At 52.7% G+C, this 20,829-nt stretch overlaps 1 protein-coding gene across 2 annotated transcripts in view; it reads left to right on the forward strand.

Moving 5' to 3' along the window:
- Positions 1–403: 403 nt before the first annotated feature.
- The window catches only part of KCND3 (potassium voltage-gated channel subfamily D member 3), a 93,316-nt gene continuing 72,890 nt past the window's right edge, over positions 404–20,829 (forward strand). For both annotated transcript variants that reach the window (XM_059867557.1, XM_059867558.1), the window contains exon 1: positions 404–1,576. In XM_059867557.1, coding sequence (XP_059723540.1) covers positions 468–1,576 — 1,109 coding nt within the window. In that variant the 5' untranslated portion in view covers positions 404–467. The remainder of the gene's footprint in view (positions 1,577–20,829) is intronic.

Below are 20,829 nucleotides of genomic sequence, written 5' to 3' on the forward strand. Positions count from 1 at the left end.
TAAGCCCAGTCGTGGCTCTAGTGGTGTGTGATTCCACTGCAGGCTGATTCCACTGGAGTTCCCAGCTCTTTCTTGACAGCTGTAGTTAAACTGATGAGCACGGGAGGCTTACACCTGGGGAATTATGGATTAGTCTTGTTTGTGAGGAAGCAAATATAAATTACTGTGTTTATGCTACTTTTAAAATGCTTTTAATGAGGAATGATTTGCTATTCAAAGTTTCAATCTACAATAATGCCATAACCCCGCTGAGCTGATGATCAGGTGCCCTGTTCAGCATCACTCTCCCCCAGTGGTTGGGAACTCTCGTGTCCGTGCTGGTCCTGGGCTCCTCCACCCACCGGGGCAGGGCGTGACCGTGTGCTGTGTTCTCTTCTCTCCTGTGTTCTAGATGGAACTGGTGTGACTCCCAGCAGGTCCCAGCAGCCTCCCCAGCCCCATCTGCACTAACACGGCCCGGGCTCACCATGGCAGCAGGAGTGGCAGCGTGGTTGCCCTTCGCCAGGGCGGCTGCCATAGGATGGATGCCAGTGGCCAACTGCCCCATGCCGCTGGCTCCCACGGAGAAGAACAAGAGGCAGGATGAGCTGATCATCCTCAATGTGAGTGGCAGGCGCTTCCAGACCTGGAGGACTACACTGGAGAGGTACCCGGACACTCTCCTGGGCAGCACGGAGAAGGAGTTCTTCTTCAACGAAGACACCAAGGAGTACTTCTTTGACCGGGACCCCGAGGTCTTCAGGTGCATCCTCAACTTTTACAGAACTGGCAAGCTGCACTACCCCAGGTACGAGTGCATCTCCGCCTACGACGAAGAGCTGGCCTTCTACGGGATCCTCCCCGAGATCATCGGGGACTGCTGCTACGAAGAGTACAAGGACAGGAAGCGGGAGAACGCGGAGCGGCTGATGGACGACAACGACTCGGAGAACAACCAGGAGGGCTCCATGCCCTCGCTGAGCTTCCGGCAGACCATGTGGCGCGCCTTCGAGAACCCCCACACCAGCACCTTAGCCTTAGTCTTTTACTACGTCACCGGGTTCTTCATCGCCGTCTCGGTGATCACCAACGTGGTGGAGACCGTGCCCTGCGGCTCCGTGCCGGGGAGCAAGGAGCTGCCCTGCGGGGAGCGCTACGCCGTGGCCTTCTTCTGCCTGGACACGGCGTGCGTGATGATCTTCACCGTCGAGTACCTGCTGCGGCTGTTCGCGGCGCCCAGCCGCTACCGCTTCATCCGCAGCGTCATGAGCATCATCGACGTGGTGGCCATCATGCCCTACTACATCGGCCTGGTGATGACCAACAACGAGGACGTCAGCGGGGCCTTCGTCACGCTGAGGGTTTTCAGGGTTTTCAGGATTTTCAAGTTCTCCCGCCATTCCCAAGGCCTGAGAATCTTGGGCTACACTTTGAAGAGCTGTGCCTCCGAGCTTGGCTTTCTCCTCTTTTCCCTCACTATGGCAATCATCATCTTTGCAACTGTGATGTTTTATGCGGAGAAAGGGTCCTCGGCGAGCAAATTCACCAGTATTCCTGCTTCCTTTTGGTACACTATTGTAACCATGACAACGCTGGGGTGAGTATTACTTTTCCTTTTCCTGAGCAGCAGGCAAGCGTGTACGGGGAGCTTGGCTTCAGCTCCTCCTCAGCGTTTTCCTGGGTGCATGTTCGAGAAGGGGCTGGAAGTGTTCAGGGCTTGGTTATTCTTTGCCTTACAACTTCTGCAATTTGTGTGCGGTTGTATGAACCAGAAAAAGCTCTCACACCCACTTGACAAATGCCAGGCACCACGGTAAAGGAGTGCAGGAGGAGCAGAGTGCTGGGTAGCAGGTTCTGATTCGTTCCTGCAGGGGGAAAAGCTGACCCCAGTGCAAGGGGCTGGAGAGGAGCTCTGCTCTCTCTGACATTGGCTCCAGCCATGCGTCTCACACAAAGCTGCTGATGGCTCTCTTGTGTCTCCTTGCAAGGTCAGCCCTTGTCTCTCCCCTTGACTTGCCAGGAGTTACAGATTTGCTGAATTCAGGTGGATGTTGTAGGTCACTGTACTGGAATACTCAGTGGTGGGCAGGAGGTGATCTGGTTTTCACTCGGCTGAGCAGGAAAGAGCTTCCTGTCTGTGCTTAGCTGTGAGTTTGAGAACCCAGCGGGCTGTGGCAGCTGCAGTGGAATTTCCAACATTCCACGGACAGGTACAAAGATAATGAAATCAAAGCAGGGGGAATGCAGCCTGGAGGGCTCTTCCCCCCTGGAATTCCATTTCTGTCTCACAGATGTTGCGACTGAGGTTATAGATTTGTGCTGCTGCTGCTCTGAACTAAAACCCCTGGGAGCAGAATGGCCAAACCCTCACCTTGACAAGGCTGTGTAGAGGAAAGGGGGCACTGCAGGCTGCTGCTTGGGGCACACACAGAATCAGGATGGAGGGCAATCTCCTCATCCCACACATCACAGCAGGACAGGAAATCTAGAGTTACTTTGCAAAGAGTTTTCCCACCGGAGAGTTCACACGGTTTAATACCCAGATGGAGACAATTCTCCTCCTTGTAACGCAGCGACCACTTTTTCTCTAAACTGCTTTTGATTTTAAACACTTCTCCGTGCCTATTATACATGAACAGGCTCACAGTAGCACTTTTCAATTATTAAAATCATAATTCAGCTGTCAGAAAGGCGCCGAATCTGGGCATATGACAACTGGAAGTCTGAATTTCTTCATTAAGTGCAAGTGTAGAACCTGTTTGTCATAGTCACCTAAAGATCTCTTATTCTTCCTTTTTAATATTGAAGCAAAGTTTGCAGGTTTATGGCAAAAGCTGTTCCTTCCCCCAGGGAAGGCAAAACTTAGAAATCAAAGCTGGGCTTTGCATCCCAGCCCTGCCCCAGCTCAGCTTTCCACGTTCTGACTGGTCCATACTGGTCAGCTCCCCCCTCCTGTCCCCACCTGACCAGGGACACCTGCCTTGGGGGGCTCCTTCAGGTGTCTCTGCACAAGGGGAGAAAATCCAGCTCTGTTTCCAGGCTCCCCTCAATAATCATGGCATGGACACAGACTGCCCCCACTCACACTCGGGCTGTCACATCTTTGTGACAGGAGCTGGGGTCAGGGGCTGGCCAGGGTGGGCTGGGAACAGCCCCAGGATGTGCAGAATATTCTGGAGAGCAGCTGGGGCTCTGCTCCCCCCGGGGCTGGGCTGGGTTTGGGTCCCTTCCCTCCCTTTCTGAGCGCAGGGACAAACCCAGAGCTCCCAGGGACCTCAGTGCTCTCAGTTTGCTGCAGAAATCACAGAGGAACGGGTGCTGGAAATGAGCTGACATGGATTTGAGAAATGAGACATTTAAACGTGGCTTTGAAAGGGTTCACTGGGAAGGGACCTAGAAAGAGCTGTAAAGTCTGAAAGCTGAGCCTTCTGGTACTCCTGATTTGGGACTTCCAGGTTGTTTCCACCTTCCTGACTCCCCCTGTGTGGGGTGGGGAGTCATCAGCCCTCCTGGGGGAGTTCACCCTCCAGGGCTAACCCTCCTGGCCCCCTTCATCTCCCCAAAAATCCTTCCAGCTCTGACAAACTGGCACTTTCAGACAATATTTCATATACACCTCTCTTCAGAAGTCTTTTCAATCTGTTTGGAAGGATCTGGTTGCTAATGAGAGTCCTGGCAATTCCTCCTGCAGAGAATGCAGCCAAGGTCTCCAGCGTGCTCCCAGTCCATCAGCCTTGCCCTCCTCAGTGCTGGCCACTTCACTGCTTGGGTTTCAGCAGCACTCAGAGCTTTTATCCAGATCCTAAATATTCCCTGCCTTTTGCCCTTAATAATTCAGCCAGCATTTAAAACAAGAAACTACGAAGCACGACAGTTTTTAACTCAAAATCATATATATATATATATGTATGTATAGTTTGTTTTCACCAGCAGTTCATTTAAACCCAGATAAGTGCAGCTTTCCCTGAGGCTGGAATCCCACCATTGCTGTGCCTTAGAGGAGTGATCTGGAAGGTGCAGGATAACTTTTTTCCTGTTCCTAGGATTAGCTCCATTTGTGTAAAACCAAAGTTTGCTTACAACAAACAAACAAAGCCAACAGCAGACCATTAACCCTCCCCTGTCCTGTGCACCAGCTGCTCTCCCAGATTCCCAAGTGTCTTTGGGATTCAATCACATTTCCAGACTGACCCATAAATAAAATGCAATAAAAGTGCATTTCTCCCTGAAGGTGAAGCCCAGCACCAATAAATGAGCCCTGGTTTTGGTGGGGTTGCCATGCAAATCAGCTTAGAGAAATCCAGGATGACCTGCAGGCTCCTTAGGCAGTTACCAGCCCAGGGAGACAGGTACAGCAGCTTTTCTGGAGTGGGAAACAAAGCAAAGGAATTAAATTATCCTGACCCTGCATCTCCAATCCCTCTGCTGTGCTCATCAGCCCTGCTTTAGCAGGGGCTGTTTTTAATTCAACACAATTTAAATTTTGCTCAGGAGGTTTTATAATGAAAGCATTATTCTTGGGTGCATCTTAAATCAATCTGAATTACTGAAACAACTACTCAAAATTAATTCAAAATCAGCTCTCCAATTCATGCAGAAACACTCTTCTCAAGAGGCCAACAGCTCCCCATCTCCTCTCTGGTCCCTGGGCCCTTCCTGTGTCCTGCAGGGGGCTGGGACCCTGCCCCAGCTCAGGAATGCAGGTGCTGCCAAGAGCCAGGACACCCCAGCCCCTCATCCTGTCCTGGCTTTTGGCCAATTCAATGTGCAGGGCGTTCACATCTCTGCAGGACTGGGTGAATCAGTGACCTTGGCTCCTTGGTGCAGTGCATTGGTTCCCATGGAATCACAGAACGGGTGGGGTGGGGAGGGACCTCAAACCCAGCTCATTCCAACCCCCTGCCATGGGCAGGGGCACTTCCCACCAGCCCAGGCTGCTCCCAGCCCCACCCAAAATTCAGTTTTATTCACTTTTAGGGAGCAGTACGGGTGGGGAAGCCTCAGCTTCTCCATCATGTGCAGCACAAACACGAAACCTCTGTCCCCCACTAAACCCCACGCCAGTTTTGCCCAGAGAAAGTGTTTTTCTAAGCTTTTTACAGCTGTTTTCATTTAATCTGACAGCAGCAGTACGTCTCAGACTCCTAGGCAGTGTCCATGACCTGCAGCAGAGGCATCAAATTGTAGCTGTGAAAACCTGAGTGCCACAGAAATCTTCCTGCAGCTCCTGCTGGGCACGGCAGCCAGCCTGGGAGGGAGCAGAGTCCTGGGGTGGGGGCCTGGAAGGGACCCCCGAGCCCCTCCAGAGCCATGGCAGGGACACCTCCCACTGCCCCAGGTGCTCCTCAATGTCCAGCCTGGCCTTGGGCACTGCCAGGGACCCAGGGGCAGCCCCAGCAGCTCTGGGCACCTGTGCCAGGGCCTGCCACCCTGCCAGGGAACAATTCCTCATTCCCAGAGTCCCATCCAGCCCTGCCCTCTGGCACTGGGAAGCCTCTTCCCCTTGCCCTGGCAGGCCATGCCCATGTGCATTTGTTGTATTCAGTGCAATACAACAAGAATTGTCCTGCATTTCAATTTCAGCTGGTTTAAGGAGCTCTCTTGGAGCTCCTGTAGGCACAGGAAGGTGCTGTAAGGAGGGAACACTCCTGAGGGAATTGTCCCCGAGACCTTAGGGCCATTTCTGCCCAGAGAGCAGCAGTGCCAGGAGGGCAGAGGCTGGTGCTGGCCTTGGTTTGTCCTGGGGGATGCTCTGTGCAGCTTCTCTTGCCCAGAGAGGCTGAGCTCCCCCAGCCTCAGGGTGCTCTGGGGACAAGCTCTCTGGCTGACTGTCACCCTCACAATTTGCACGACCATAATGGCCTGGAGGGCACTCTGGCCCTTTCAGGGCTGGCTGCTCTGCCCAGTGGCTTTGACAGACACAGCTCAGTGCACTTGGACAACACAGGCCCGCCTGCAGAATTCATTTAAGGAGCCAGCTTAACACGGGCAAGTCAATAAACCAGCCCTGCTGGCCTGCTTATGTCAACAGCCGGGCTGGAAGGGCTGCAATCTCTTAGAGGGTTTATTAGCTGAGTGTGCAGGGAGCAGGGGTCTGGGGGCAGGGTCTGTCTGGGTTGTCTTGGCCCGGCTTTGCCTCTGCCAAGGTGGATCAGAGGGGACACGAGCTGGTGGCACTGAGCACCCGCCCTAAAGGCCATCAGTCCCTGTACTGCTATAAACCCTTATTCCTGGGCTTTTCTCTCTTTGTGGGTGTTCAGGGGTGGCCAGGAGGGGGATGGAGTGTGAGCAGGGCCGTGGCACGTGAGGGCTGAGGTGGCAGAGCCGTGCCAGCCGGGCAGAGCCCCGAGCCCGCCAGGGCAGAGCAGGTCCCTGCACAGCCAGAGCCCTGGGACTGCCAGTAACCTTCATCCACCCTCTTCACACACACCAAGAGCACTCTGCAAAGGCAGGAAAATAATAAATCATCTCTGGAGCGCTGCCATTCCCGGCTCCTCGGGAAGGATTGCTGTTTGGGCCAGGGGTGCCTGTGCCTGTCAGGACTCTGGGAGCTGCCACTAAACTGGATCAGGAGAAGCTTCCCGATAGAAACACCACTTTGCAAATTTAACATCACCAGTGGGAGGATGGATGGGATGTGGGGAGTTTCCTTTGTGAAGGAAGGGGCTGGAATTTCACCGCTCTCACCATCTCCCACACAGTCAATTCCTCATGTCCACGGGCCAAAGAGCTGCTTGAATTTAATGCACTGAAAGTCCAATCAAGCCAGGAGCTGATGGAGCTACACAAAGAGGCCATTTCCTTGAGCTTTCATTCTCGTCACTGCAGCCTCATCTCAAACAAAACCTGTATCAGTTTTCTTCTCCTAATGGATTTACAGATATTGTGTGCGAAATGTCTTTGTATCAGAAACTACAGATGGAACCTCTTCCCTTCACTATCTCGATATAAATCTCAGGCAAGCATCTCATTTTTGAGCTATTTGTATTCACCAGAACCCCAGAAGTATTAAAATACCTTTATTCATTCTTAGAGCAAGTAGAATTCAGTGGATTTTTTTTTTCTTCTCTTAAAAAAAAATTATCCGTCCTCACGCTTTTTGTGGCTTTGGATATTTGTAACAGTTGCACGTATGTGCAAACGCACCATTTTTAATGTGCAAGACAAAATAACTTGCCTTTAGGGTAACTCATTGTGTGAGAAGTGAATTATTTTGAATAAGGCTAAGAAATGGTGCTGACTAAAATTGTAACGTGACTGCTAAATTTACCAGTGGAAGCCTTGGCAGGGATGCATCTATAGCAACTGATCTACAGATTTTTTTTCTGATCTCCTCTTTCTTTTTTCCCCCCCTTTTCTTTCTAACCTGCCTCACAGTAAGTGCCTGAGAAATACAGATTAAAGATAACATTGCATTTTCATTGGAGATGAAGGGAAGTGATTGGCGTGCTGACTGGATCTGGGCTATTTTTAGTCTCATAAAAAGATAATTTCATAACGGAGCTGACCCAGTAAAAGTAATCAGTTTACAGACATCAGCTGACAATAAGGGACAGAGTGGCCACTGCCAGCCAGAGAGCAGGGAGGGGGAAGAGAAGGAAAGGCCCTGAGACAAATTGGCCCAAACTAATTAGGCTCCTTAGCTGATCACAGCCCACGGGTGTGAGCAGGGGGAGCTGCTGGGTGCCCGAGTCTTGGCAGCCCCTCTGGCAGGAGCTGGGTGCTGCCAACACCCATCTTCATCCTCACAGGGGCACCTGGGCACCACATCCTCACCAGCCCTGCTCCCCTGGCACGGGATTGGCACGGGCCCCTGGCCAGGTTTGAATGCCAGGAAAATAACAGGAGCTGGTTGTGCTGCCATTTCTTAGGGGATCTGTGCTTTCAAGGATGGAGCGACTGGGCAAGGGGGAATGGCTTCAAAATGCAAGAGAGCAGGTTTAGATTGGACTTTGGGAAGAAATTCTTCCCTGGGAGGGTGGGGAGGTCCTGGCAGCTGTGGCTGCCCCTGGATCCCTGGCAGTGCCCAAGGCCAGGCTGGACAAGGCTTGGAGCAGCCTGGGACAGTGGGAGGTGTCCCTGCCATGGCAGAGGATTACATCAAGATGGTCTTTAAAGTCTTTTTTCCACCCCAGAGCAATCTGTGACTCTGGGAACGGGGATAGCTGTGGCCAAACCCAGCCTGCTTCCAGGCCCCTTCCCAGGCACTGTGATGGAAGCACCTTCAGCCAAGCTCTGCCTTTCCTGGACACACAGCACCTGCAGAAACTGCTTGTGTCTATTTAGCTGTTTACCACTGCTCCATTAGAACACGCTCAAGGGCTGCAATTCACCTCCTAAAGTTACAACTAAGTGTGGAAGAGTTATTTTAAAATCAATATCTAACAGAATGCCATTGTTCCAACATTTAAACCTGCTGGGAAATTACCAGGAGGTATGTGGCAAGTCAAATCACTGCCTGCCAGAGGAGGAAACAATTCATTACTGCTGCTAAAGGTGCAAGTTTGCACTGCCTTTGCATGCAAAGGTGCAAGTTTGCACTGCCTTTCTGTCCTGCCTCAGGAGTGACCCTGGGCAGGCTCAGAGCCCTTCCTGGGCAGGCTCAGGCTCAGAGCCGTGCCTGGGTAAGCTCAGAGCCCTTCCTGGGCAGCCTCAGAGCCCTTCCTGGGCAGGCAGTGACACCCTGCTACCCCTGGCAGTGACCCTGGCACCCCTGGCAGTGACAGTGACACCCTGGCACCCCTGGCAGTGACAGTGACACCCTGCTACCCCTGGCAGTGACCCTGGCACCCCTGGCAGTGACAGTGACACCCTGGCACCTCTGGCAGTGACACCCTGGCACCCCTGGCAGTGACAGTGACACCCTGGCACCCCTGGCAGTGACCCTGGCACCCCTGGCAGTGACACCCTGGCACCCCTGGCAGTGACACCCTGCTACCCCTGGCAGTGACACCCTGGCACCCCTGGCAGTGACACCCTGCTACCCCTGGCAGTGACAGTGACACCCTGGCACCTCTGGCAGTGACCCTGGCACCCCTGGCAGTGACAGTGACACCCTGGCACCCCTGGCAGTGACACCCTGGCACCCCTGGCAGTGCCCCCAGCCCCATCACCTGCTGGGCACTCTGAGCAGCTCCTGGCAGCCCAATCCCCCTCCCAGCACTGGGGGAGCCCTGGGCTTTGTGTTCTGGGCCATTGTTTGTCCCTCGTGCTCCTCGCTGCGTGCTCAGGGCCCTGTGGCTCCCTTTGCCATCCAACAGGCACAAACTGCTGCTGTTTTTCTCATCCTGCCTGTAGATACAGGGTTCCACATCAGATGGGAAAACAGCAGATGATAAAATCTTGAGTCATTTTCAGCCTTTAATATGCAAATGTGCAGCCTTGATAACAAGATTGTACCCCACCACCAGGCAGCCCGTTTCCCCCCTTGTGTACCATGGAAAACACTTCTTACTATTATTTAATTTTGCTTATTTTCTCATGTAGTTAGAATCATGGAATCCCAGAATGGTTTGGGTTGGAAAAATCTCATCAGTTCCCACACCCTGCCACGGGCAGGGACACTTTCCACTGTCCCAGGTTTCTCAGAGCCTTGGGCACCTCCAGGAGTGGGGCCACAATCCCCAATTCCATCTCTGCATGCTCCACGTCCACTCCTGGGGTGTGACTGGAGACAACATGTGCACATCTCCCTCTGTATTTGTATGATCTGGAGCACAAGGGAGCCATCCTCCTCAAATATTAATTACAGCCACTGTGCTGAGAACAAAAATAGCACTTTATTTTTCAATGGGAAAGGACTGAGCAAGCCAGCTCTTCTCACAACCTGGGCAGGAATAAGCTGGCTTCAAAGGGAAAGCTGGAGTGAGGGAAAGCTGCTCTGAGCTGCTTTCTCCTGAGTCCTGAGACTCTGGGGCCTTGGCTGGGATCAGGAATGCTCTGTGCAGCAAGGCCAGCCCTGTGTCCCTGCTGCAGTTTGGCTCCCAGAGCAGAGCACGAGGAGTGACCCCTGGGGATGGAACGCCCTGGCAGGGGCACTGCAGGGCCCCCAGTGTGCTCCCAGTGCTGCTGGGCACTCGGGCACTGGGCCAAACTGGCCTCCAGTGGCTCCTGCCAGGGGGTGCAGGGGTGCCTGGCCTCTGCTCCTGCTGGCCTGGCAGTGCAGGGAGAAACTGATCCTTCCCTGCCATTGAGCTCAAAACTCATTCTCAATCACAATCCTGCTTTAGTGGGGCTTCTCTGATGTTTACAATGTTCCTTGGGCTTTGTCATCAATATTAATGTGAGAAAAGCTCTGCTTGCTTCTCTGTGCCTCTTGTGAGGGAAGATGGAACAGGCTCTGACAGCTCCCTTACTCCACTGCAGCAGAGCCTTTTCTAGTAATCAGTGTCTGCAATGAGTAGAAACAGCACCTAAATTTACCACGTTGAGCACGAATCAATGGAGCATTATTGCCAACACACATTCCTCACTGTCACACATCTCACTTGTGCTGCTGCTCCGGGAAGATTTAAAACCCTGTCTCCCACCCAGCTTTGCACCTGAGGTACCCTTCCTCCCAGCCTCACTCTCTTAGCCCTGCATAATGAACCAAAATATGAAATTCCCAGCTGCTGCCGTGCCTGGGTGTGCTCAGACCTTCCCCCAGGAGCTCAGGATTGTGTGCAGATGGGCAATCACGGGCAGGAGGCAATCACAACTTCTCCTTGGTGCCTCTTTGGTTCTCCTGCCCACCTGCATCTGCCCAACCGTCTGTTCCTCAGTCCTGGAGCATCCAGCACGGCGCAGGATGAGTCCCACTGAGTCAGACACTGCTTCAGTTCATGAAATGAGCTGGCAACACATTCCAGCCTTGGCACACTCCACACAGAAGATTTCAGCCCTCTTAGATGTTTCCCTGCTAGAGAGGAATGGCAGGACAGATGAAATAATAGAAACAGCCATTCAGCAAGGCAGCTGTTGAATGAAAACATGGGAAATGGATGAAATTAGGTGAAAGTCATCCTCTAGCCAAGGGTCAGGGCGAGCAGTAAGCTGGGCTGAAGGGATACAAGACTTTGGGCTGCAGAGGGCTGAGCAGGATGAATTCCACCACTAATGAGCTTAGTGAATAAGCTCATTACCTAATGAGCTCTATTGAACAGGCTGGAATTCCTGCCTGGGGAAAGCCCTGCCTAGCTCCAGCATAGGTGAACAGCTCCAGCAGTTTGCTCACACAGGCTCCTGAGGCTCAGCAGCAAAGCCAGGGTCACAGCAGAGCCTTTCCCCAAGGTGTGGGTGTCAGGAGGGATCAGCAGAGAGCAGAGGCTCTTTTCCAGTGCTGTCCTTTCTGCACAGTTTGGGATCTGGACGAGGATGCACCGACACGACTCGTCAGCTCTCACACGTCCTGGTAACTTTCCTTCAGCATTTACATCAGGTCCCTCCCCCTAAGGCTCTGCAGAGCTGGGCTGGGGATCCTCCAGAGGACCAAAACTGTATCAAAAACTGCTCCTGAAATGGTTCATCTCTGTGAGTCTCCATCTAAAACCCCGGCCTTGCCTTGGTGCCTGGGGAGATCTGTCAGAGCAGATGCCAGTTCTGAGGGTTTGGAAAAGACCCAGAGGAAATCTCACATGCCCACTGCCCCGTGGACAGTTTATTACCCAGAAAGGCAGGAGTGCCTGCAAGGAATGGCCCCTCAGCCCCACCAAGTGAAAGCTTGGTGCAGCTTTCACTTCTCCTGACTTGGAAGTGAAAATGGAAAATGAGATTTCAGAAAAGGAGAAGAGATCTACAGATGAAATCTTCATTTGACTTGACATAGCAACATTTACATTTATTTGGAGCATTTCCTCTTAGATTTTCAGCACATACTGAAATATTGTCTAAAGCACTCATTTCCTGTAGTTGTGCCACTCCAGAACCCTGGCACTGTCCATCATTTGTCTGCTTCCATCTGAGCAGGGCTAAAAAACATTGGAGGAAGAAAAGGGAAGGAAAATCCATGAACTTTCCAGTAACATAGAATGGCTAGTTTGGTGGGAGATGAAGATTTTGAGTAGAAAATCGGTGTTCAGGCTTTAAAAATATCAATCTTTAAAGCTCTGCATGTCCTGAAGTGCAGCCCAGGGTAAACAAACACAGGCAGCTCGTTGGACTTGTCAGGAGAGATTCACACGAGTGCAGCAGGAAAGTCTGGCACCAAATGTACTGTGAACTGAAAATGAATTTCAGCAGCTTTTGTGATCCCTTTTTTGTCAGAAACAAAGGCTGTGGCTGGAGCTGCTCGTGTGCCATGTCCAGGGGCTCCTGCAGCACAGACCCTGCACTCAGGAGAGGCTGTGGCTGGGTGTCCTTCTGGGGGTTCTGGGAACTTTACAACCAAGTCATCACCAGTGCTTAGGACACAGACAAAAAGTTGCTCCTGAAGTGCTGACACCCTCCAAGTGTGATCTGAGAGGGTCAGGAAGCCCTCAAGAGGAATTCAGCCCCTCTGGCAGGCACCTGTGCCTGGCTGGGCTCTGTGAATGGACAGGTCTGGACCCTGCCCTGGGCAGGCACTGGGAACACATCAGACCCCTCAAGGGCAGCAGGAAATGAAGCCTGGTTTCCAGAGGTTTGGCTGATGAAGAGATTGCACTCAGCTGTCAGTGAGAGGCCTTTTCCTGCTCCTCCCCACGTGCCCACAGCTCACTCAGCGGTGTGGCAGGAGGGCTCTGAACTGAAGGGAAATTGGCTTTTTGCCCACTGTGACTGATAGGCTTTGTCAGGAATGATCTATTTAAAAATTGAGCCCTGCCCAGGGTTGTCTTTCAGACTGACAAAACTGTTCTTGAGGCATCACTGTGGGGCTGGAGCTGCCAGCAAGGCCCTGGTCCCACGCAGAGGGGGCTGGGGATGTCCTGGGCTTGTGGCCATGGCCACGGACCCCCAGGGCCAGCCCTGCACACTGCCACGCTGCCATCAGCATTGCAGGGACTGGGGACAGGGGGAGAGCACGGATGTTAAGGACAAATCCCTCCTTCCCTTCCCCAGATCCTGTCACTGCTCGGGGAGACCTCTCTGCTCGCTCCCCACCCGTGCTGTGCTCAGCTCAGGATTGGCAGGGGCAGGGCAGCTCAAAGCTCTGTCCCACTCTGCTGCTCGTGCCAGTGCAGGCTCAGCAGGCTAATTCCTCACTCAGTTTTAGGGAGATAGGGAAGGAAAGAGCTGCTCCAGAAAGAGAAGAGCCTCCAAGGGCTCGTTGTTTCTGCTGCCTCTCCTGCTGCCTCTTTTCATGATAGGCATCCTCCCAGAATGGCATTCTGTCCCTCCAAGGCACACAGGGGTTTTGTGGTGCTGTTTTGGGGCTGGTTTGGAGGGGCAGTGACCCCAGCAGCTGCCAAGGCTGTGCCCTGGGACAGCTCCAGCTGCCAGAGGTGACTCCTGAGATGATGTTCTGCCAGCTCACTATTGACACACGGGCTGGATAAATGAGACTGGCTTTGGCATCTCATTCCCTTCTCAATCCATCTCCTCTTGTGCTTTTCTCCCCTCCAGCACATGGAAAGGTCAATCAGTTTAATTACAGATGTGGGACACCTCAGCACCATTTGCAACCCCAAGTGAGCTCATGCAGCTGGAGCTCCTGCACACTCTCACTCACTTTTGCACCAGCTATAAGAGCAACAGGTTCCTTTGCAGTCAAGAAACCTCTCCACATATCACTGGACTGATAACAAAAGAATAAACAACTGCAGAGAAGTGAATTTTAATGACATTTCTGTACCAAGTCTGTCAGAGCACGCTACAACCATTTATTCAAGTTCACTGCCTTCCTAGATAAACACTGACATCTCTATTTTGCAGGTGCAAAATCCCAGTCAGAGAAAGGCTGAACTTCTCCTGCACAGCCCACACAATAAAGAGTTCCCTGCACATCTCCCAGTGGAGCAAGGGGCCTGTGCACTCCCTGAGAGTGCAGCTGCACCAGAGCCACAGCCTGAGGCAGCTCTGATCAAAGCATCCCCTGCTTCCAGAGAGACCTTGATGTCCTCAGAGGGTGACCAGAGCAGGTCACCTCCTGCAGACAGGCCAGGGGTGGCACTGAGATCCTCTGATGTGTGTTCAGAGGCTCGGTCTGGCACCTCTCCAGCTGTAACTCCCTTGCTCATCTCTGGAACATCTGTAGGTTCTGCTGCCCAGGTGGGTCACTGCAGTTCTGTTCTCCCACACTCACAACCCTTTGAAGAGCAGAGGCACAAATCCATTCAGGAGCTCTTTATTGGGGTCACAGAGACTGGTGTGCTGTTTCTACCCCTTTAGAGAAGCCCACAAAATTCTACAGGGGCCAAAACAAACAGGAATCCACAACCAGCAGCTGCCTCAGCCTTCCAGAAGGATTCTGTGGCATTCCAGGAACTCGCAGTGCACTGTAAACTTCACTTTGAAATAAAGGACACTGGGATTTTTAATTGCCTCCTAACCTTTCATTAATTGGGCTTTATGCAGTGAGCAACACCACAGCAGCAGGGCTGCTCCCAGTGCAGGATGCAAATGGGCCACAATGAGGGGAGGGCACTGAGTGTGCCCCCCCAGCCACACGGGAGCTCCTGCTCTCACCCAGCCCAGCAGAGGCTTCCTACTGATCCAGGGGCCTTTGTTTCACTGGAATTACTTTCAGAGCAAGCAGCCTCTGAGAAGCACTCCTGACACACCACAAATGTTGGCACTTGCTCCTCGGAGAGGCACAGGACAGCTCCACAGAGTGATGGCTTTCTGCAGCTCTGAAAAGTCACATTTGACATTTATTTCCATAATGAGTCTAGGGAACAGTTTTGTCAGAAAGACTTATTTGCATACCTGCCATTTATGTTTTCATGTAGTTTCTGAACTTCCCATAAACAACAGGCTCTGTGGTGATAGAAGCAATAATCCCAAGGGCAGGAATTTGTGGATGGCCTCAGCTCTGTGCTGCAGCTCCCCAGGGCTGATCCTTCCCTGGTGGCCATCTCATCCTGCCCTTCCCGTGCCCTGGAGCAGCTGCTGGAGCCCCTCAGGATCAGGATATCTCAGGACTGGGATCCCCTTGGGATTGGGATCCCCTTGGTGTCGGGATCCCCAGCCCAGCCCGGGGTCTGGGGGCAGCCAGCCCCTGCCAGCCCCCCAGGCCCTGCCCTGCAGAGGGGACACAGCCCCTGTGCCCAGCAGCAGGCTCAGCTGGCCTCAGCAGGGCTGAGGGTCCCAGAGCCCCCAGGTGCAGCAGCAGCACCTGAGCCCTCTCCCTGCTCTCCCCGCAGGGCCTGGCTGGAAACATCTCCCAGCAGAAGCCTGGTGGTGTCTCTGGGGGCTCACAGTGCCATTTGCTCTAATCCTTGTTGGCATTTCATTTCACACGCTATTAAATGACCCCGTCAGAAGGATGGAACAGAAATTTGCTTTAGAAGAGAGAAAAAATAATGTGTGCTTTAGGAGAAAACAAGCTCCTGCTTTATTTCCCAGGTGAAGTTACCACGTGTGGTGCAGAGCAGCCAGGCAGCCTGACCCAGGGCTGCTGTGGGCCACAATCTGTATGTGGGGACTGTGGCAGTCTCTGATGTCACAGCACACTTTCTGCAGTTAGTGGCATTTTCACAGCACCAAGCTGCTCCTACCCAAACAAATGTCTGCCTTTGTTTGTGGGCAGGGCTGAAAAGCTCTCTGTGACAGCCAGGGTGGTACCTGCAATTCCACAGTGCTGGATAACACAAGGACAAGTGTGAGGAACTCCTCTGGAGCGTTTTTTGTGAGCCGTTCAGCAGTGACACCTTCTGCCAGTCACCTCAGGGGGGCCGGGGGTGGGCAGCTCCCCTGACACCTTCTGAACCTTTCTGTGAGGGCTGGGAAATGACCCCAGCAGAGGGAACAGGGCACTGAAGGTGCAGGTGAATCTTTCTGTGGGTGAGGAGGAGAGTTGGTCCTGGCATTCAGGGGACAATGGGGACAATGGCTCTGGGAGCTGCACACTGAGAGCAGCCCCGAGCTGATGTGAGCAGAGCTGGGCACACAGGGAGAGAGAAGGCTCCTGTAAAACACCTTCCCCTGCCTTTCCATGGGCTTTGGCTCCCAACGTGCTGCATTCATCCTCTGTGGTGATTAAAGCTCAGCAAAGTTATTAACACTGAGATTTCCCTCGCTGTGTCACATTCAGCAATAGACTTTTTTACTTGTTTTAGGAAGATAACCCCCTTTCCCAAACAGGCTTTCCTAGGGGAAATGCAATACTGAAACCTTGTGAAGGAGTCCATTTGTTTATGGCCAACCAACAATTTAACGAGTGCAGGAAAAATTCAATTTCTGGGGATAAACAGGGGCCATTATTGGCAGCAATCCCACAAGGCCATGATGGGATGCCCTGGAGCAGCTGCAGGGGACTCCCTCAGCATCAGCCTGGGGGCTGCAGGGGGAGGGAGGGGTGGGGCTGTCCCCACCACACCTGAGCTGAGGCAGGGGCACAGCAGGGCAGGGCTGGCACAGCAGGGCAGGGAGGGCACAGCAGGGCAGGGCTGGCACTGGGGGGCTCTGAGGTCCCTCCCAGCCCATTCCCTGAGCTGTGGCTGTCTGGCTGTGCCAGGCAGGGGCACAGCAGGGCAGGAAGTGCCACAAACCCACCCCGGCCAGAGGACAGAGCCATTCCCAGAGCAGTCACTCTGCAAAACCCAGCCAAGCTGAGGGATGACCTCCAGACAAATCAAGCTGTCAGGACTAATTAAAATGCTCTTTTTCTCTCCCTTCTCTCTGCTGGTCAATAGGATAAACACGGGCCAGAGGAGCACAAAGAACAGGCTCTGTGCACTCTGCTCTCCCAAAGATGCTTTACAGCCTTAGACAGCAGCCACAAAAGCTGAGCTGATGGGTTTCACTCCTGGGTGAATGTGTGTCCTTCTGCTGCCACTTGGAAGAAAACAAATATGCTTCTGCCTAGACATTCCAGAATGGCCACAGGACTTAGAGCAGGTCCTCGTGAAAAGATTTGCAACCCTGGCAGGAGAGATGCCCTGCAGCCTCTCTGGGGAGGTGGGAGAGCCCTTTGCAGTGAAACCTGGGATGCTGGAAGCTGTGGTTGCCCTGCCATGAGAACAAGGCACCAGCTCTCTCCCTGCTGGGTCCACCTGGGTGGGTTTAACCCTGCTGCCCCCTCCCCAGCCCCGGGACAGCCCTGCTCAGCTCTGGCTCCAGCTCTGCCCTGGTGCCTGCCCAGGGGCCAGGCAGGGCAGGCTGCTCAGAGCAGTATCGTGTGCTCCCCCAGGAAACCAAAGTGCTCTTGTTGGAGCCACTTTCTGCCACGGAGGGTGAGAGATGCTGCATTAGCAGTGAAGTGTGAGAGGCTGTGAAATATGGCTGTGCTTTTGCAGCTCCTGCCCAGCTGAAGCTCCCTCTTAGCTCAGGGTAACCTCCCAGTCTGCTCCTACGTTTGCTTTGCAAAGAAAAGGAGAACATTAAAAAAATAATGGAAAAGGCCCTTCCCCCTTTACTTAAGTATCACCTGAAGGTTTAAATGTAGTAATTAAAAGTCCCTCTATGCTTCTGCATGAATTTTTAAATATAGTCATTAAAAATAAAATAAACCCTTAGCATGATCTGCCTTACATAACTTCCTCCACAATTTAAAAATAACTTGTACAACTTTCTAGTACTCAGTGTGCATCACAGCAATTAGAGAGAGGCAGGTAACAGCCAGCTCCAGCCCCCACCAGGAGGGCAGGATCCCACAGGGGGGAGGATTTGGGATCAGATTTTGGCATCTCACTGATGATTTGGGGAGAGACCCCAGCCCCAGAGGCACACGGAGCTGGGGGGCTCCTGGTTCCATGCTGGTCCCAGGCTGGGGAGGAGGCAGCTCAGCTGCACATCTGGAGTGTGGAACATCTGGAGTGGGGGATCCCCTCCTCCTGCAGGCACAGAGCTCCTGAGCCTGAGCACAGCCTGGCTCTGCCCCCCTGCGTGGCCAGGGAGCCCCAGATCTTGTGTCACAGCAGAGAGTGAGGGCAGGGAAAAGCTGATTAAAGGCTGATTGAGAGCCCCAAGAGTGTAAATACAAACCAGAGCTCTCTCTGGAATCACACAGCACATAAAACACTCTGTAAAACCTCCCTGCCTCGGCCCATCCTGCTCTGAATCTGCTCTGAACCAGGCCAGCACAGTCTGAAGGCTCTCTTGGTCCAAAGTTCCTGAGAAATCCTCAGGAGCAGCAGCAGCTGGAAGCCACTCAGAACTGCAGAGGGGAAAGGAGTGACCGTGTGAGAATGATAAATGTGCTGGAAAATAAGGAGAGTGAGGATATAGATCAACACAGGTCCATAAATCATGGCTCACATGATGAATTTGTTATGCCAGCTCTGCCTGTTGAACTGTTAAAGCAATGCTAAAATATGATTGAGGCACATGTGAGAAACTCTAGGCAAGTCTGCCAGGCCTTCAGCCCTGTAAGTTATTACAGCTGTACTCACCTAAGTTTACATTAAATTAGGATCCAGCCAGTTTTAGCTACAGAGAGAATTATTACTGAGCATCCATCAGGCACAGCAGCACCAGGGACTGGGCACGCAGCTATTCCCCATTTCCCAGCTGCATTCCATCCCTAATTTATCCACTGCCACAAGCTTTCTTCCCCCAGACACACCCACACCTGCCTTGGGCTGCAGGAGGAGCCCAGGTGAATTCCTGGGCTGCTGGATGGGCCCAGCAGGAGCAGGGAGCAGCCCCAGAGGGCACAGGGCAGGGTGGGGCCCTGGGACCCCCAGGGCTGGCACAGCCTCCCTGGGCAGCCCCAGCCCTGTCCCCCCCGAGGGGACCCAGGGATGCTCTGGAGGCTCTCCCCAGGGCTCCCCCAGCCCTGTCCCCCCCGAGGGGACCCAGGGATGCTCTGGAGGCTCTCCCCGGGGCTCCCCCTGCCCTGTCCCCCCCGAGGGGACCCAGGGATGCTCTGGGTGCTCCCCCAGCCCAGGCTGTCCCCAGGCCAGTTTGCTGTGTCACTGCAGGGCTATTTATAGTATTTACAGAGCCAGGCCTATGCAGGGAGCTGGGGATGTTGACTACTATTCACCATGAATAAAACATGGATATTTTCCTGGCTGCAGGAGCCAAGAGCTGCTTTGGATTTAATGTTTCACTCTGTGATCAGACTCAGCTGCTGAGGAAGCCCCTGGTGCTCCAGACACAAAGTGGGATTTGAGACTTGGACTGAGAGAAAACCTCACAGGAAACAAACACGTTTGTCAGGCAGCATCAGGCCTGGCAGACACTGCATTCTTGCAGATTTAAATCAGAGATTTGGGAGGAATTCCTGGCTGGGAGGGTGGGCAGGCCCTGGCACAGAGCAGCTGGGGCTGCCCCTGGATCCCTGCCCACGGCCAGGCTGGACACTGGGCTGGAGCAGCCTGGGACAGGGAAGCTGTCCCTGCCATGGGAGGGGATGAGCTGAGCTTTAGGGTGCCACCAGCCCCAGTCCAGTCTGGGATTCTGTGGAGTTAAGGGCATTAGAGCAATAATCCTTCAGGGCCTCCTGGAGCAGCTCCATGGCAGGCAGAGAGAGCAGGCAGGACATTCAGCAGCCTGGGAATGACCTCTCTCTGTGCTGACCAGCACAAACACACATCCTGTCACCTGCAAAGCTCCACCCTGACCCAGTCCCTCTCTCCCATTAAAAATGAATGCCAAGATTCCTACAGTGACATCTGAGCTGTGAAGTGGCAGAGGGAAGGTCAGAGTGGTGGCTGTGCTCCTCCATCCAGCTCTGAAGTAGGTCAGGTAATGTAGGACTTGGCATTGCTCTCAGAGTAATCAGAGCTGGAATTAAATTTAGATTTCAATAATGAAGGTGCTGGAAAAAGTCAAAACTCCAGGCCCGTTTCTGTGGCCCCCCTTCCCTCCTGCAGGAGCCCCCTGTGGCCCTGGAGTCCCCTCTGAGGAGCAGGAGCACACAGATCGTGCCAGCTCACCCAGGAGACTTTTAACTTTGTGCAGAGTTTTTGTCAGCTCCCCTGGACACATCGTCCCGTGCTTATGTAGAACACTTTCACTGTCAAATTTCAGATTATTTATAGCAAACATAACCTTAGAGTGCCTCTGCAGATGAACAAACACCAGCAGCCTCTGCTGCTGCAGCTTGGGAAGGGACAGGAGTGCCCAGCTCTGCTCCAGAGTGACTCAACAACCCAGAGAAAGCTCAGGATCTCCTGGTGCTTAAACCTTCATTACTCAGAATATTTCCCTCTCAGGTTCAGAAAGGCTTGGGTTTCATGTATATTTGTCATGGCTCACGAAACTGCTTGGTTTCAGTTGGATTCGCAATAAAAAAAAATTAAAAACAGTGCAAGAAGTTCATTTCCTAGAGTTTCACCCATCCTGCATCAGAGAAGCTGAGAGCAGAAAGCCTGACCTAATGAGATTAGCCAGGTTACTATTGCAGAGCTAACTGCTCTTGGGAAGAACAGAAAGAAAAGCCCATTACTGACTGATAAATAAAATAAAACTCATTTTTCCAATGTATTCTGTAAATCAAAACACTCAAAGAACCTCTAAGGCTATATTAAAGCCAAGAAAAACGTAACATGAAATCAATGTTAAAGGCCATCTCAACATCCTTTTATCTAACCAAAATTGTAAACACACTGCTCCGTTCCCAAAGCACAAAATCCATTTACACTTTGCATACTTGAAAAGAAGTCTAATGCATTTTGAAAACCACAGACTTAACTGCATGTTTCTCCCATTTAATACAACGCAGCTTAATAAGATTTGCAGGAGGCACAAAAGGCAAATTGAGCCCTGGAGTTGAACACCCGATCTCAGGTTCCCAGCAGAGAGGCAAACCTGTGATGGGGAAAATGCAACAGCAAAGGGATCAAA

This window comes from Haemorhous mexicanus, chromosome 25, assembly GCF_027477595.1.
Source record: "Haemorhous mexicanus isolate bHaeMex1 chromosome 25, bHaeMex1.pri, whole genome shotgun sequence".
NCBI classification, from domain to species: Eukaryota; Metazoa; Chordata; class Aves; order Passeriformes; family Fringillidae; genus Haemorhous; species Haemorhous mexicanus.